Source organism: Taudactylus pleione, unplaced genomic scaffold, assembly GCF_031769625.1.
Source record: "Taudactylus pleione unplaced genomic scaffold, aTauple2 ptg000439l, whole genome shotgun sequence".
NCBI classification, from domain to species: domain Eukaryota; kingdom Metazoa; phylum Chordata; class Amphibia; order Anura; family Myobatrachidae; genus Taudactylus; species Taudactylus pleione.
Window position 1 is genome coordinate 1,029,998 of NW_028284841.1, and position 16,586 is coordinate 1,046,583.

The following is a 16,586-nucleotide window of genomic DNA, read 5'->3' on the forward strand; positions in this document are numbered from 1 at the left end:
TGCATTTTTCAAGGAAATTTGAGGGTTTTTTAGCGCACCCCTCCGAGCAGATGGAAATGTAGAGAAAATCTTTATCTTTATATCACGCGGCTGCGTTTCCAATCGCAAATCCACAGCCAATGTTTAGTTGGATCTGGGGAGAGTACCTAGAGTAAACCCTAAGCTAGCGCAAATGTCCATGGTGCAACTGATGCTGTGTCGCTGTTTGAGTCTGTACAAACTCCATGGTAAATGCACAGACCATACAGCCTAAAGTGGGCATCTCACCGTTCGTAAGCTCCATCCCACCTTCCCGCACAAAGGGAAGGCAGAGACTAGCATTTACATATCCCCACAACTGCTAGAGCCAGGGGCGTATCTATAATGGGTGCAGTGTGTGCGGGGAACACAGGCCCCTGGGTCCAGGGGGGCCCCGCACCGCACACCCTGCACCCATAATAATAATAATACCTCTCCGGAGTCCCACGTCGGCGCGAGGGTACAGCGCTGCAAAATGACTGGAAAATGGCCACGGCGGCCATTTTCCCGTCGTTTACGCATGCGCAATACAGGGAAAATAGCCGTCGCGGCCATTTTCCCGGTGACCTGTGCATACATTATAGACTCTGGGCACACTCTAGTGCCCAGAGTCTATAACTCTGGCGCTGGCCGCGCACAGTTCAGTGCGCTGCCGGCCGCCGGGGCGGAGAGGAGAGGGCCCGTGTCGAAGACTGCACACGGGCCCCCTCCTCTCTAGAAACGCTCCTGGCTACAGCGGCATCCCGATGGTTCCAATCCCGACAGGGGAATGGTGAGTACTGTTCCCTTGTCCTATTTACCCCCTAACCCTCCTTTTTTGTACCCTCATACTAACCCTCCCTACCCCGCACCCTAACCCTCCCAGTGAATGCCTAAACCTAACCCTCCCCCCTTAGTGCCTAACCCTAACCTAACCCCCCTGTCTGGAGCCTAAACCTAGCCTCCCCCCTCCCGCAGCCTAACCTTAAGTCCCCCTGGGATGCCTAAACCTAACCCACCCCCCCACGGCTGATACATAACTTTCTCCGGTCTCCTTACGATCGGGATGCTGTCTGCCGGGATCCCGACGTCAGCATCCCCAGTCATGTCGATATCAACCATCTGTTTCTCATAAAGACAATGAATGACTAAATGGGTGCTGACAGGTGGAGCAATTTAATTTCAAATTTTTTCCCTTCAACAGGCCCGGGCCCAGGTAAAGAGCAACCTCGACACCCCTGATTGCACTGCGCACTGGTCACTGATCTTTCTTCCAAACTACTTGTTGTAGGAGCACAGGATAACACAGGAGATAGATATTAATTATCCTCCTGCCACTATACAGCTTGCTGTGCTTACTCCTGCAGTGAGTAGCCAGTGACATAACAGAAGAGGAGGGGTTATGTACCTACTTTTAAACCAAGCACATTCATGGTGCACACCCAGGTTTGAAATCTCAACCGGAGAAAAGGGGATGTACCTATGGGCTTGCAGATGCTCTTAAATAAACCCAAAGAGTAAAAGCATCCAGTCTTAAGTTCTCCTTCCTTCATTTATTGTTTACTACATTTTTATTCTAAACTTACTGCTTGGCTTAGCCTCATAGATCTCTTACTTTAATAATAAAAGTAATGTTTTAATGTTTTAACATTGCTGAAACTGTTCCTAGAAATTCTAGGAATGGGTGACATGCATATCACTATCAGCCGGCATTTTCCCTAGTCTTATCCTGGGTGCATTAGATCCATCTGCAATCGCTGCATCTCTGCATGCACTCAGCTCTGAATAGCCGGCAATTCCATCTACACGCTAAGACATGTCAACGTCAAACTTATACTAAGGGGTCTATTTACTAAGCAGTGTTAGGAGACAGAGTGAAAAGTTATAAGGTGCCAGCCAATCAGCTCCCAACTGTCATTTTTCAAACATAGCCTGTGAGATGACAGTTGGGAGCTGATTGGCTGGCACCTTATCACTTTTCACTCTGGGCCTGATTCAGAGCCGGACGCTATTTGCGCTCGCTCGTTCAGAAAAAGGGGCCGGCTATTTAAATTGAGCGCTCACTCTTTGCGGTGTGTTGACGCCTCTATGTCTGAGCGAGCGAACGAAACATGCGCTCGCTATTTTGTAAAGACGCCCCCTGGCCGCTCGCATCCTACGTCATCTCCGCTGTTTATTAGATTAATCGAGTACATCGAAAGGCGTCTGAACTGCTCGCAGTGCTTGTGGTTGGATTTTCCTACTGCAATGATGCGAGCAGTTCAGGCTAAGAGACAACCAAGTGACGTGGCCGATGACGCTGCTTTGTTAATTATGCACACCCTTAAAATGCCCGTTTTGACCGTTTGGCACGCCTGCGTTCGGATCACCACTCCCCGTTTTCAAGCACCTTCCCCTGTTACCACCCACAAACGCCTCATTCTGTCACTCAAATTAGCAGGCACTCGCTATTTTGTGAGCGCTCGATTTCCGACCGCACTGACTGGTTTGCGCATGCGCTTATGACCCATACGCATGCGAAGCTGTGCGAACATCGCTCGGAGCGAACAAGCGGCCGCTTACGAGCGGCTCTGAATCAGGCCCTCTGTCTCCTAACACTGCTTAGTAAATAGACCCCTAAGTGTGAATACCCCATTGCCGCAGAGTACACAGTACACCCAATATAACCACAAGTGGAGATACGGATGACTTCTGTGCTCCTTGGAATCACTCCGCAAATCTGCAGAGATGGGTAAGTACTCCTCGTTCTGCCTCATGAGCAAAATCACAGATGTGACTGCTTTGGCCTAAATCAGGCCCAATGTGGGTAAATCTTAGCATCTGCTCCTATGTTGTATGATTAGACACCTGCTTCCCTTGTTGTGTATGCTGCGCAGTTCCTGGCACTATATGGTAACATAACCATAGAACACCACCTCTAGCATGTTCCTGTATGCTGAGCACAATTCCTGGTACTATATGGTAACATAACCGTAGAGCACCACCTCTAGCCTGTTCCTGTATGCTGAGCACAATTCCTGGTACTATATGGTAACATAACCGTAGAGCACCACCTCTAGCCTGTTCCTGTATGCTGAGCACAATTCCTGGTACTATATGGTAACATAACCGTAGAGCACCACCTCTAGCCTGTTCCTGTATGCTGAGCACAATTCCTTGTGCACATTCTTTTTCTCACAGCTGCTCAATAATCATTCTTGTTACATTCTGAGCAACAGTAATAGGAAATGCCCTTATATGGTATACTGTACTTTGAGTGTGTGTGTGTATATATATATATATATATATATATATATAACTGCTTGAGTATATGCGAGCATTCATGACACATCATAGGTGGTGTACCACCCACCATGACTACAGTCAAGGCTGCATAGTCAAACCAGACACAAACCTATTGTACTTGCCAGGGGCAGCATAGAAGTCTGCTTATCTAAATGTTACTTTTTTTACAGTTTTATTGTGGTTGTTTGGTACTTGGTCGATATCAACCATCTGTTTCTCATAAAGACAATGAATGACTTAATGAGTGCCAACAGGTTTACTAATGAGTCTCAGTTACAGTACCTGCAGCTACACAGGCTCCTACCTGTTCGGTAGACGAAGTTGCCTTCAGTTTCCGATGATGAAGGGGACACAAGCTCTTCCTCAAACTCATTGGAGCTAAATGACCCCGAGTGGTTCCTCTGCCTCGTCTTTTCCCTCATAACCGCATTAGTGGCCATGACATGGCGTAAGGAGTCATTGAGATAGCGGTGCAATAAGCTGCTTTTGTATTTCGGAGGGGACACATAATCTTCATTGTTACTAGCTTCCGCCCTGATCCCTGACTTGATGACTGAGCTCTGGTTATTAATCACAGTATGATGGATGGGCTTGTTGTATCCTTCCTCATTAGCGTGACTCCTTGGATCATTTTCTCCATCTGAAATATAAAGAGGCATAAGATTTGCAGTGTCCCTTCATACCACAATTATGTGTCTTCACTGCAAATCCATCCATATAGTGTAGTAACCTATGGGAACCACCAATAGACATTTGTTTTCATTGTTCAACTTAATTGTTTATCAGTTAAATCTAATTGCTGAAGAGAATCAATATATAGAGAGGCAGCTTGTGAATCAGGGGATGAATACAAATGACATTCAATTTATACTTGGTTCGTATCTAAAACAAGTTATTTATTTACTAAAATGCACAGTGAAATAACACATAATCAATCTCGATTTAAAAGACACATATGTCATAAAATGTATACAGTGTAACACATTTACATAATAATCCTCCTCTAGCTGCAGTGTAATGACCTGCACAACTGATTTTAACAGACAGCGGTCTGATTATTTTAATATGCCCGGTATTAATACCTTTAATGTTCGGTTAATACTTGCCACCAAGATAAGGAGCTTCTGATGGATATTTCTCCTCGTGATATTGGCTTTTGGAATGTTAATAATGAGCCCAGGTAGCCGGCATTGATGGTATGTGGCCAGGTACACGGTGGTCATGATGTGAGAGCTCTACCCACTGTGTGGGGAGCTTGGATCTCCGTGTAGCAGCTTACTCTGACAGCAACAGATTTCACACAACTCCAGACAGCATTCTCCCTTGAAAGTATGGCTTTCACAATGCCATGATGGTTCCACTTAATCAGTGACCTTTTAGTAATACTCCTCGCTGAACAGACACCTGCTACACCACTTGGACGCCAATTGCTCTAAGACCCACCATCTAAGTTACTCAAAGCTACTCTTCTTCTCTGTTTGGCAATAAGCAGGCACCGATTGTCGGAAGCCATACTTTCAAGGGAGAGCGCTGTCTGGAGCTGTGTGAAATCTGTCGCTGTCAGAGTAGAAACAAGCTTGGTAAACATTTATAGGAATAACAAGATGTCTGGTACGAAAATTGAACTATAGAATGTGGAATGTATCAGTAATAGGGGCCTACGATGAAGTAATGATCTTGTAATGATCTTGCTGCGAGGGATATGTAAGTATCCAACTCGCAGCGGGGGATAGTTTACACTGGAGCAATTCATTACTGCTCCATTGTGGGGACAGCTGCTCCAAAAAGCAGCTGTCCCCTCGGTTAGTAACGCAGCTACAGAGGTAGCCGGGGAGTCCGTGAGAAGGCGGCGGAGGGATCCACTTGGATCCCTCTTTGCATCCCCGGAACTCCTTCCCATAGGAAGCAGTGGGGTTATGAGAGCAAGCGCCATCAGTGAGCACACTCCGAAAACTGTCAGTTTCGGAATTTGCTGAATATCAGGGCGTCCTATCAGACCGCTGATGATGAATGGCCCAGTAACTAAAATATGCGCATGGTTTCCGCATGGTTACCAGGCCATTTATCGATGATGAATAGTGTAGATATGTATCCTGGGCCCCCTAGTGTTAGAACATACACTGAAATAAACATAATGGGCCGGATTCAGAGATTCAAGTAATTCGGCAGGAAATGCAAAGTCGAATAGTACCAAAACTGACTCAACACAGAGATGAAAAGGATAAAAATGTTGGCTATCGGTCAACTGGTCGACAAAAAAAAGGTTGACACATTATGAATGTCGATAGTCAAAAGGTCGACATAGTCATTAGGTTGACCATCTTTTTGTGGACATGTATTTAGTTTGACACATTCAAAAGGTTAATATTTAACCTGTCTACACAAAAATGTCGACAGATTGCTTTTTCATGTTTTCAGGGTCAGGTTTAGGGTTAGGGGTTAGGCTCAAACAACAACAAAAATTTGCTGACATGTTAAATGATCTTTCAATGTGTTGACCATTTAACCCTGTTGTAAGGGTATGGGTATCCAGCACTTTTGGTCTTATTTCAAGGTCATCCCTAGCTGCTCCACTTGTAGAGGTATCCCAACCTCTAATTAATACAATGAGTAGAGATAGTTGTGGTGCGCTTTGGGGCAATCTTAGTGTGTGCTGACTAAGGGATGTGACCATATATTTATGAAAAACCTATATGTTCCTAATGTTCCAAATGGGTAAAAAACGTCCGGACTTTGAATCTGTAGGTTGGGTGTTCTTATATGTCCAATGTCCACAAACGCATAAGTTTCTTGTATGTAAAGAATCGTGTTAATGGTCCCAAGGTTTTCAATAGTCTTAATGGGTTAACCCCATATTATCTGTAGGACGGGTGTTCTTTATGGTGTTACTTGACCGTAATACGCACCTCCTTGCTCTCCTCTCCACCTCAAATACAACACATTATCAGGGACTTGGTGAACACTATGTTGCAAGTAGGTAAGGAAAACTGTTACTTACCCCATGCGGTGTGCAGATCCTGCTGGTTCTCCTGGTCCCGGTCCTTGTACAGATGGTGAGAAAGGTTTGGTAATGAGTGTGTGGCAAGGTGGTGCTGCGGTGTCATAAATTGAATATACTCCAACTGTAGTCTAATAAGCTTTTATTGCTGCAATGCACTGAACACTATAACTCAAAATACTCTGGGTATTTAAAACAACATCCTATTACAGGATATAGATAGTCTAAAAAAGTTCCAAATTGTGCTGCTAGCACATATAATCTCCTGCTGGTTTCTATCACTGAGGGGGCGTGGCCCAACGCGTTTGTAGCTGGAGTTTGTCAAGGGTGCCCACCCTTTGCAGTGTGTCCTTTATATAGGGTGTCTCATTGTGCTGTCTTGGGCGCCGGTGTGATCGCTGTCCGCACATTTCAGGGTTGCACATGTGACCGCATATCAGCCAGTCGTTGCTCTGTGTGCTGCTGACACTAGAGTGTCTATTGTTGTCCCTTCTTGTGCATAGCGTGTACATGGTCTCCGGCGGCCATTTTGCTGGGGATGTTCTATGGGATCCCGATAAGCTGTATTAGTGCCTGCTAATGTGGCGCTGTAGCAAGCTAAGGGGTCTCTCTATTACATTAAGGTGTTACCTTCACACACTCAGGTGGCCACTAAATCTGCAATTAGTTTAATATGTATAAAGACATATCAAACGCGGCCATCTTTTTGGTTGATTCCATTATGTCTATTTAGAAATGTGTCTCTTAGTCGGCGGTCTCCATTTTATTGGTTGTAAATAGTGCTCAACTTAAAACTAAAACATTAAAATACCCCTAGTTATCCCTTATAACACTCAAAGAGTATACAGGGTTATGCTCTTTAATATATGTTTCAAAAACTGCCTTTTATTAATAATAATCAGTCATCTCACTTGTGATTCATCTTTATACTTTATCATGTTTATATTTATACCCACTGATTGGACTTAGGGATTGTAATAGACTGATTTCTAACAAGAATAAAACGTGATACCTCACTATAATATGTCGTCAGTCTTAATCTTATATATCATATTTATTATTTAATAGCCTCTGAGGTCTGCGTGCAGGTATTCTCAAATGGTGTTCCTTATCTTATAGAGTTGCCAGATATTATTGTCTCTTAATGGAACAAATAGTGTATGGTTTATGGATCTATATTTAATCCCTCTGGAGTAAGGGTGTGTAAATTGAAAATCCATTTACTTTCTGTTTTGTCAATCCTCAGGTTGTGATCCCCACCTCTCCAATTTGGTGTAACCTGGTCTATTGCCAGAAAGTGTAAACCCTTAGGGTTCATCTGATGTTTCAACTTAAAATGTGCTGACACACTGTGCTTTTCAAAGCCTTTCTTGATATTACGAATGTGCTCGCCCATCCTGGTCTTCAAGCTCCTAGTGGTGCATCCTACATACTGCAGGTGACAGGGACATTCAAGAATGTATATTACATTTGTACTGTTGCAACTCAATGTATATCTGATTTTATACTCTTGTTGGGTAACATTGCTTGTTATGTTAGTAATTTTAGTGGTACTGTGGTAACCCTGACTTTTACACTGCTGGCAATAACTGCAATAGTAGAAACCCATCTTCGTGGTTTGCCCATCTAATGTAGATTGTTTTTTAGTTAGTTTTCAAATGATTCCGGACTAGTTTCTGTTTAAGATCAGGGGCCTTCCTGTATACTATATCGGGTTTATCAGGTAAGATTGTAGTGAGTTTAGTGTCCAAATGTAAAATAGACCAGTGTTTTTTGAGAATATTCTTAACTCTGGAAGCTGATTTACTGTACGAAGAAATTGTACAGATATTAAGGAATATGAGATACCGGGACAAAAGTTGAAAGAACAATTTAAAGAGAAACACTATAATGAAGCACAAGTAGAACAAGCTTATGAAAATATGAAAACCAGACCCAGAGAGCAATTGTTGAAGTACAAAGACAAAGAGAAACAAAATGATACAGAAAATAGTACAATATATTTTGTTACCAACTACAGTAAATCAGCTATGCACAAGAAGGGACAACAATAGGCACTCTAGTGTCAGCAGCACACAGAGCAACGACTGGCTGATATGCGGTCACATGTGCAACCCTGAAATGTGCGGACAGCGCTCACACTGGCGCCCAAGACAGCACAATGAGACACCCTATATAAAGGACACACTGCAAAGGGTGGGCACCCTTGACAAACTCCAGCTATTGGATGAAACGCGTTGGGCCACGTCCCCTCAGTGATAGGAACCAGCAGGAGATTATGGCCCTCATTCAGAGCCACTCGCTATCGGCAGTACGCTCGTTCCGAGCGATGTTCGCACATCTGCACATGCGTACGGTTTTTAGTACGCATGCGCGAACCAGTCAGTGCGGCCGAAAATCATTTGTACGCAATATAGCGAGTGCCTGCTATTTTGAGTGACAGAATGAGGCGTATGTGGGTGGTAACAGGGGAAGGTGCTTGAAAACGGGGAGTGGAGATCCGAACGCAGGCGTGCTTAAAGGTCAAAATGGGCGTTTTATGGGTGTGCATAATTAATATAGCAGCGTCAATGACCACGTCACTGGGTTATTTTATAGCCAGAACTGCTCGCAAAATTGTGGTAGCAAAAACCAACCACAAGAACAGCGAGCAGTTCATACCCTGGTCGATGTACTCGATTAATCTAATAAATAGCGGACATGACGTAGGATGCGAGCGGCCAGGGGGCGTATTTTTCAAAAAAACGAATGCAAGTTTTGTTCGCTCGTTCAGACCTAGAGGCATGATCAGACCGCAAACAGCGAACAGTTCATTTGAATAGCCACCCCTTGTTTTTGAACGAACGAACGCAAATAGCGAATGGCTCTGAATGAGGGCCTATATGTGCTAGCAGCACAATTTTGAACTTTTTTGGACTATCTATATCCTGTAATAGGATGTTGTTTTAAATACCCAGACTCTTTTGAGTTACAGTGTTCAGTGCATTGCAGCAATAAAAGCTTATTAGACTACAGTTGGAGTATATTCAATTTATGACACCGCAGCATCACCTTGCCACACACACATCACCAAACCTTTCTCACCATCTGTACAAGCACCGGGACCAGGAGAACCAGCAGGATCTGCACACCGCATGGGGTAAGTAACAGTTTTCCTTACCTACCTGCAACATAGTGTTCACCAAGTCCCTGATACTGTGCCCATGTGTTGTATTTGAGGTGGAGAGTGGAGAGGAGAGCAAGGAGGTGCGTATTACGGTCAAGTAACGCCATAAAGAACACCCATCCTACAGATAATACGGGGTTAACCCATTAAGACTATTAAAACCCTTGGGACCATTAACACGATTCTTTACATACAAGAAACTTATGCGTTTGTGGACATTGGACATTTAAGAACACCCAACCTACAGATTCAAAGTCGGGACGTTTTTTACCCATTTGGAATATTAGGAACATATAGGTTTTTCATAAATATATGGTCACATCCCTTAGTCACTAAGATTGCCCCAAAGCGCACCACTACTATCTCTACTCATTTAACCTTGTTGACCTAAATATATGTCTACAGAATGACGGTCGACCTAATGACCTTTTCACTGTCGACATTCAGAACAAGTTGACCTTGTGAATGTTGACTTTTCTACTGTCGACCTTCTATACCACACCCCTTGGAGAAGCTTCCGGTGTCTGTAATAGATGTGGAGGAAGCAGACAGGCAATAATGAGTAATGTATTTCATCTGCTTGCAGCTACTGAAAATGTCATTTTTGAAATTTAATGATTCTTTAAGCAAGTTTTTTGTTTTTGTTTTTTTTTCTGCATTTCAAATACACAAATACACAAATACACAATGGTTTTCAAATACTGAAAACATGTAAAATGTGCAAAAAGTTACTTTAGTGGAACTCCCTTTTAATAAAATCCCTTTTTGTTTATTATTCCTCAGCTCTATGTATAATGACCGACTACAAAGTAGTGAAGGTAGAATGAATCTGCCAAAATGTATTTGTCTAAGGCTAATGAAACAGGGAAGCCCAGGGGTCGCACATTTAGGAAGAATAGACTAAGTAGTAAACGTGTATTTCAATCACAGGTACGGTCGTGACCTTCTTTATAGTCTGTATTCTTGTATTACAACCTTTACTAACAAACTTCATTTCTGTACCAATAAACATTTCCTGCTGGCTCTGAGTAATTGAGTTTTTAGACTTAATATGTAGCTTTTCTTCACAGAAATAGTCCTCCTTTTCTTAGAAAGTCTGGCTACCCTCCAGTATAAATATAAATACAGTATATAATCTACCTCTGCATAACCCGCATGCAAGGAATCAAATATCATCAATTGTATTTCTCATGTATGACATATTGAGTTATATATATATATATATATATATACACACATACATACACACACACAGTTCTCTAAATCAATTCAATATTTGGTGTGACCAACCTTTGCCTTCAAAACAGTATCAATTCTTCTAGGTACACTTGCACAAAGTCAGGGATTTTGTACGATTATAGTCAGGTGTATGATTAACCAATTATACCAAACAGGTGATAATGATCATCATTTTCATATGTAGGTTGAAATACAGTCATTAACTGAAACAGAAACAGCGGTGTAGGAGGCTTAAAACTGGGTCAGGAACAGCCAAACTCAATGGTGAGGTTGTAGAAGACAGTTTCATGTCACAGGTCATACACCATGGCAAAACTGCGCAACAAGACACAATGTAGTTATACTGCATCAGCAAGGTCTCTCCCAGGCAAAGATTATAAAGCAGACTGGGGTTTCAATATGTGCTGTTCAAGCTCTTTTGAAGAAGCACAAAGGAAAGGGCAACTTTGGAGACCATAGACACAGTGGTCGGCCAAGGAAACTTCATCAGATAAAAGACACATTATGCTTACTTCCCTCCAAAATCGGAAGATGTCCAGCAGTGCTGTCAGCTCAAAACTGGCAGAAACAGTGGAACCCAGGTTCACCCATCTACTGTTCGGAGAAGTCTTGCCAGAAGTGGTCTTCATGGTAGAATTGCGGTCAAAAAGCCATACCTTTGACGTGGAAACAAGGCAAAGTGACTCAACTATGCACGAAAACATAGGGACGGGGGTGTAGAAAAATGGCAGAAGGTGCTCTGAACTGTTGAGTCAAAATGTTAAATATTTGGCTGCAACAGAAGGCAGTTTGTTCGCCAAAGGGCTGGAGAGCAGTACAGTAATGAGTGTCTGCAGGCAACAGTGAAGCATGGTGGAGGTTCCATGAAAGTTTGGGGATGCATTTCAGAAAATGTATTTGGAGATTTGGGTCAGGATTAATGGTGTCCTCAATGCTGGGAAATACAGGCAGGTACTTATCCATCATGCAATAGCATCAGGGAGGCGTTTGATTGGTTCCAAATTTATTCTGCAGCAGGACAATGACTCCAAACATACAGTCGATGTCATTAAGAACTATCTTCAGTGTAAAACATAACAAGGAGTCCTGGAAGTGATGATATGGCCCCCACAGAGCCCTGATCTCAACATCATTGAGTCTGTCTGGGATTACATGAAGAGACAGAAGGATTTGAGCAAGCCTATAGTCACAGAAGATCTGTGTTTAGTTCTCCAAGATGTTTGGAACAACCTCTCTGCCAAGTTGCTTCAAAAACTGTGTGCAAGTGCACCTAGAAGAATTAATGCTGTTTTGGAGGCAAAGGGTGATCACACCAAATAGTTATGTGATTTAGATTTCTCTGCTGTTCATTCACTTAGCATTTTGTTAATTTGTGTGTTTATTGTGTTGAATTCAGCATTAAATTTCCTTTCATTTGATATATGAATCATTGCACTGCGTGACGTGAAACAGTTTTTAAAAGCATTCAAAGTTTAAGAACATTCAAATTTCAATAATGTGTCCGCAAATTTGGCCACCAGTGTGTGTGTATATATATATATATATATATATATATATATATAAAACCTACACAGAATACTCGGCACTCCTGCTTTTCCTTTCTCAAAGTCTCTGGGTGCCCTCCCCAATGGGTAGATGCAAACACATGAAATGGATAGGCAGCATTCTCAGTTTTAGATTAAGCAACAAATAGAGGTCCCCAGTCCTCTCTTCTAGTTCAACGTTTCAAATGTAATACATTTTTTTCATCAGGAACTGTGTATGTATATACATATACAATATATATATATATATATATATACATACATACACTACTGCAGCTCTGTCTCAGGGCCTGATTCGCTCTTGCGAACGCAGCTGTGATTACGCACGCAGTATGCTAATTCATTGCGATAGTATGCTAATTCGTTGCGATCGCTATGCCGCCGCAGCACTACATAAGGACGCCCACTTTACCTTACACACATCTGTAATGTTTAGCAAGTCTGCAAAAACATCGGTACAATCGAGTCCCATCGCAGCCTCACGCACACTGCAGCGCAGGTTTCTCCCATTACGCATGGCACGCAGCTGAGTAGGGCGCCACATAGTGGAGGGCACCTCAGCTGCGTACCATGCGGGCCGCGGGCAGACTGTGGGCCTGATTCAGACTCGCTCACGAGCACTGAGCGCTCGCAAGCGGGTCGATGTTGGCCCAGTGCGCATGTGCACGACGGAGGCGGCTCCGTCGTGCGCAAGCGCGAGACCCGGATAGCGACGGGCAAACCGTTGCTCCGGGTCTCGCTACAAAGGGGGTGTGCTGTCGATGTTGAGTGAACGCCTACCATGGGAACGCCTACCATCTGGGGCCGGCCCCACTGACATCACAAGTGATGTCAGTGGGAGGCCGCTCCAAAAAGTAAGAATCAGGCTCTATGTCTCTGTGACACAGCTGCACCACGTGTGTAGCGCTGACCGGACGGAGTTCGGTCAGCACTACACAGCACAAGCACACAACAACCGGCGCCGGCAGCTGTGTGTTTGCTTTAGCAGCTGATGAGAGTCAGACAGACTCTCATCGGCTGCTGTTCCCATTGCTGGAGCCGGGCATCTTCCGGCTCCCGCAGTGGGTAATGGGAGAGATGTCATGATGTCTCTCCCATAATGCAAAGTGGCCTGGCGCGGGAGGACGGACGGAGGAGCTCATAGCAGCAGCGGGACCAGGATAAGGCGAGGGGGGCTACTACTGGGGGCACTATAAGGGGGGATTACTACTGGGGGCACTACAAGGGGGGACTACTACTGGGGGCACTACAAGGGGGGACTACTACTGGGGGCACTACAAGGGGGGATTACTACTGGGGGCACTACAAGGGGGGCACTACTACTGGGGGAACTACAAGGTGGGCTACTGCAGGGGGCACTACATAGGGGGGGAACCTTCACTGGGTGGACTACTACAAGGGCGGGCTACTACTAGGGGCACTACAAGAGGGGGGACTACTAATAGGGGCACTACAAGGGGGTGGACCACTACTGGGGGCACTATATAAAGGGTAATACTGGGGGTACTGCATGGGGGGGACTACAACTGGGACCACTGTTTAAAGGGCACTGCATAAAGGGTACCACTATTGGGGGGCACTGTATGGGGGGACCACTACTGGGGGCACTATATAGGGGGTACCACTACTGGGGGCACTGCATAGGGGGACTGCTACTGGGGGCACTATATAAGGGGCTTACTACTGGGGGCACAAGGGGCACTGCACAGGGTGGACCACTACCGGGGGCACTGTAAAAGGGGCACTGCATAGGGGAGCGCCAAAAAATCTATTTGCTTACCAAAAAATTTGGGCTAGGGCCGGCCCTGCTTCAGCGTACGCTATGAGGCCTCCCCCCACTGCGTAGGGCATCGCACTGTATAATTTATGCACGCCTATGCAACGACATTCAAACGCACGGGCATGCCTGCATTTCGCTGACCACTCTGAATTATGGGCAAATGTTAATGGTCGTCCGTATGCCAAGTTGTATGCATTTATGCCACCACTCCAACCCATATGTTTGGTTACACAGCCATCGTCATTACAGTGTGCACTTGCATCCATCAAGAAACACTTCATAGACCATAGATCCATCTGCACACCACCTACACACCCTAATATTCCCTCATGTCACCTCCTGCTAGCTGGTTTCACTTCCTATGATCCTGTCTTTGCAAACCGACTATGGGCCCCATTTATCACCGAAGCATAACTCCTTTAGCGCTCACAGTGATACTAAACAAAAATTCCGCTGGTGTTTACCTTCGTTGATAATGGGGTCCTCAATACTGTCAACTAATAAATAATAAGCTCAAAATGTCCTATTCAGTTTTCTCAGTAACAATATGATACCAGGAAGCAGCTGCACAGATATAATACACATATACATGATACACGTACATATATTGTGCACATATTCTGCTGTGGAATAGGACAGTTTAGGGCTTGAAGTTCCATTCCTCTCCATGCATTAATTGACAAATGTTAATTTTGCATAATGTGTGTAATTATGCGGCCAGACATGGAACTGCTGTAAACATTTTGCTTGTCACACAACCATAACAATAACACAACAAGAAGAAACTTAACATATACAACACTCAACTGTACAGCAAATTGCAGTAGGTAACAATGTATCACAAGAAATGATGGTGACCCTGCTTTACTCAGGACACAAATCTTTTGGATCCGGTCACATGGTTGAAAGTACCATGATGACATCCATAATGTCAACACCACAATGTCCACACTAGAAGGTCGACATAGTTGAACGTGTTAACAGGCACTATGGCAACAACGTCAGAATGCCAACATCATCAAAGTGTCGACATCTGCAATGACGCCATATTAAATGCCGACATTATCTGAATGCTGACAGTTAGGGTTTGGCACCGCCGGTATGGTTAGGTTTAGGCTGAGGCGGGAGGTTAGGGTTAGGCACAATAGGGAGGGTTAGGGATTGGGGGAAGATTACCTACCGGAACTGCTCCTCATATAACCAGCAGATGACGAGGGACCAGGGAAGACACTACTAGATAACCAGGAATAGTTTGTCGACAGATTATCATGTAGACATGTCATCCGTGCAGGCATGAAGAATGTCGACAGTCTAATGTTGATCGTATGCAAGTCGACATTATAACTGTTGACCAAACATACCAGACCCCAAGTCTCTATATTTTCATCTCTAATACAAACAACAAAATATTCCCCCCTATTTTCTAAATGAAATGTCCCACGAGAACATAGATAGCACAGATGGAAATAAACAAACCTTCAGAACAGGAATCTTCACTGCTCACACTTAACCGCTCGGCATTTCCTTGTACATATTTATTATATAACTTTATCCGCAAAGCCCAGCTCAGATCTGGTTGTCTCACAGTATTTTTGAGTCGACGTCTTGCATTTGCAAACCAATTTGAAACCTGAAAATAAAGCACACAGCTCAGCAACATCTGTAAACAGCAAACTAAAAATGCAAAACAAAAAATATCACCCAGGGATTAACACATCCATATGCATATAGTAATATTACGACATTTTATATTGAATGTGCTGATATATTGTGCTGATTATTATGGAAGAAACAAAAGTGTATATTTACTAAAGTGGGAGTTTTTAGAAGTGGAGTTGTTGCCCATAGCAACCAATCAGATTATAGCTATTATCTTCTAGAAGCTGCTAGATAAATGATAAGTAGAATCTGATTGGTTGCTATCTATTTTACAGGAACATTAGATGGTGCAGATCCTGTTTTCAAGCTAGAACCAGATTATCCATAAGGCAATTAAGGAGTGACATATAAGCATCAGAGAGAAGCTCAATATAACAGGAGAACTCCAGAGCCTCCAGGAATCTGTACTAAAGTACAGGACAACACACTGCATTGATACTGGCCTCGGAGGGACTCTTTGGTGTACTCAAGTGTGCACTGGATTGGGGTTTTCTATGCAATATGTTTAGCAGCCCAGGTCTGTATAGGCATTGAGAGCCCAACGTCAGTGAGTTACGTATTTATCTTTGAGGGATGGGGCAAGTCAGTGCCAGATTAACAATGGGGTGGATGGGAATACAGGCCAAGGCCTCATCAAAATAATAGGCCTATCATCATGACAGCATGACAATCAACAGCTGCCACATGGTCGGCCATTAATCATAAGTATTAAAATTGTATTTATATTTTCCACACAAAATGAAGCAATTTTTGTACTTTTACGTATATAGTGAGACAGTAGGGCTGATAGTGCAGGGGGTACACACCCACATGTCACTGGCCACTCCCACATAGCCCTGCTCACACCTCCTCAGCTTCTCACAATAGGCTCTTGATCATTTTCAGTGCCAGTCCCATGTATTCCTTACTCCGGCCATG

The 16,586-nt window shown here is 43.9% G+C and overlaps 1 protein-coding gene across 2 annotated transcripts in view; it reads right to left on the reverse strand.

The window, feature by feature from the left end:
- The window catches only part of MKX (mohawk homeobox), a 160,886-nt gene that overhangs the window by 87,342 nt on the left and 56,958 nt on the right, over nt 1-16,586 (reverse strand). For both annotated transcript variants that reach the window (XM_088447789.1, XM_088447788.1), the window contains 2 exons: nt 15,486-15,639; nt 3,587-3,922 (listed from right to left, as the gene is read on the reverse strand). In XM_088447789.1, the coding sequence (XP_088303915.1) occupies nt 3,587-3,922; nt 15,486-15,639 (490 nt within the window). The remainder of the gene's footprint in view (nt 1-3,586; nt 3,923-15,485; nt 15,640-16,586) is intronic.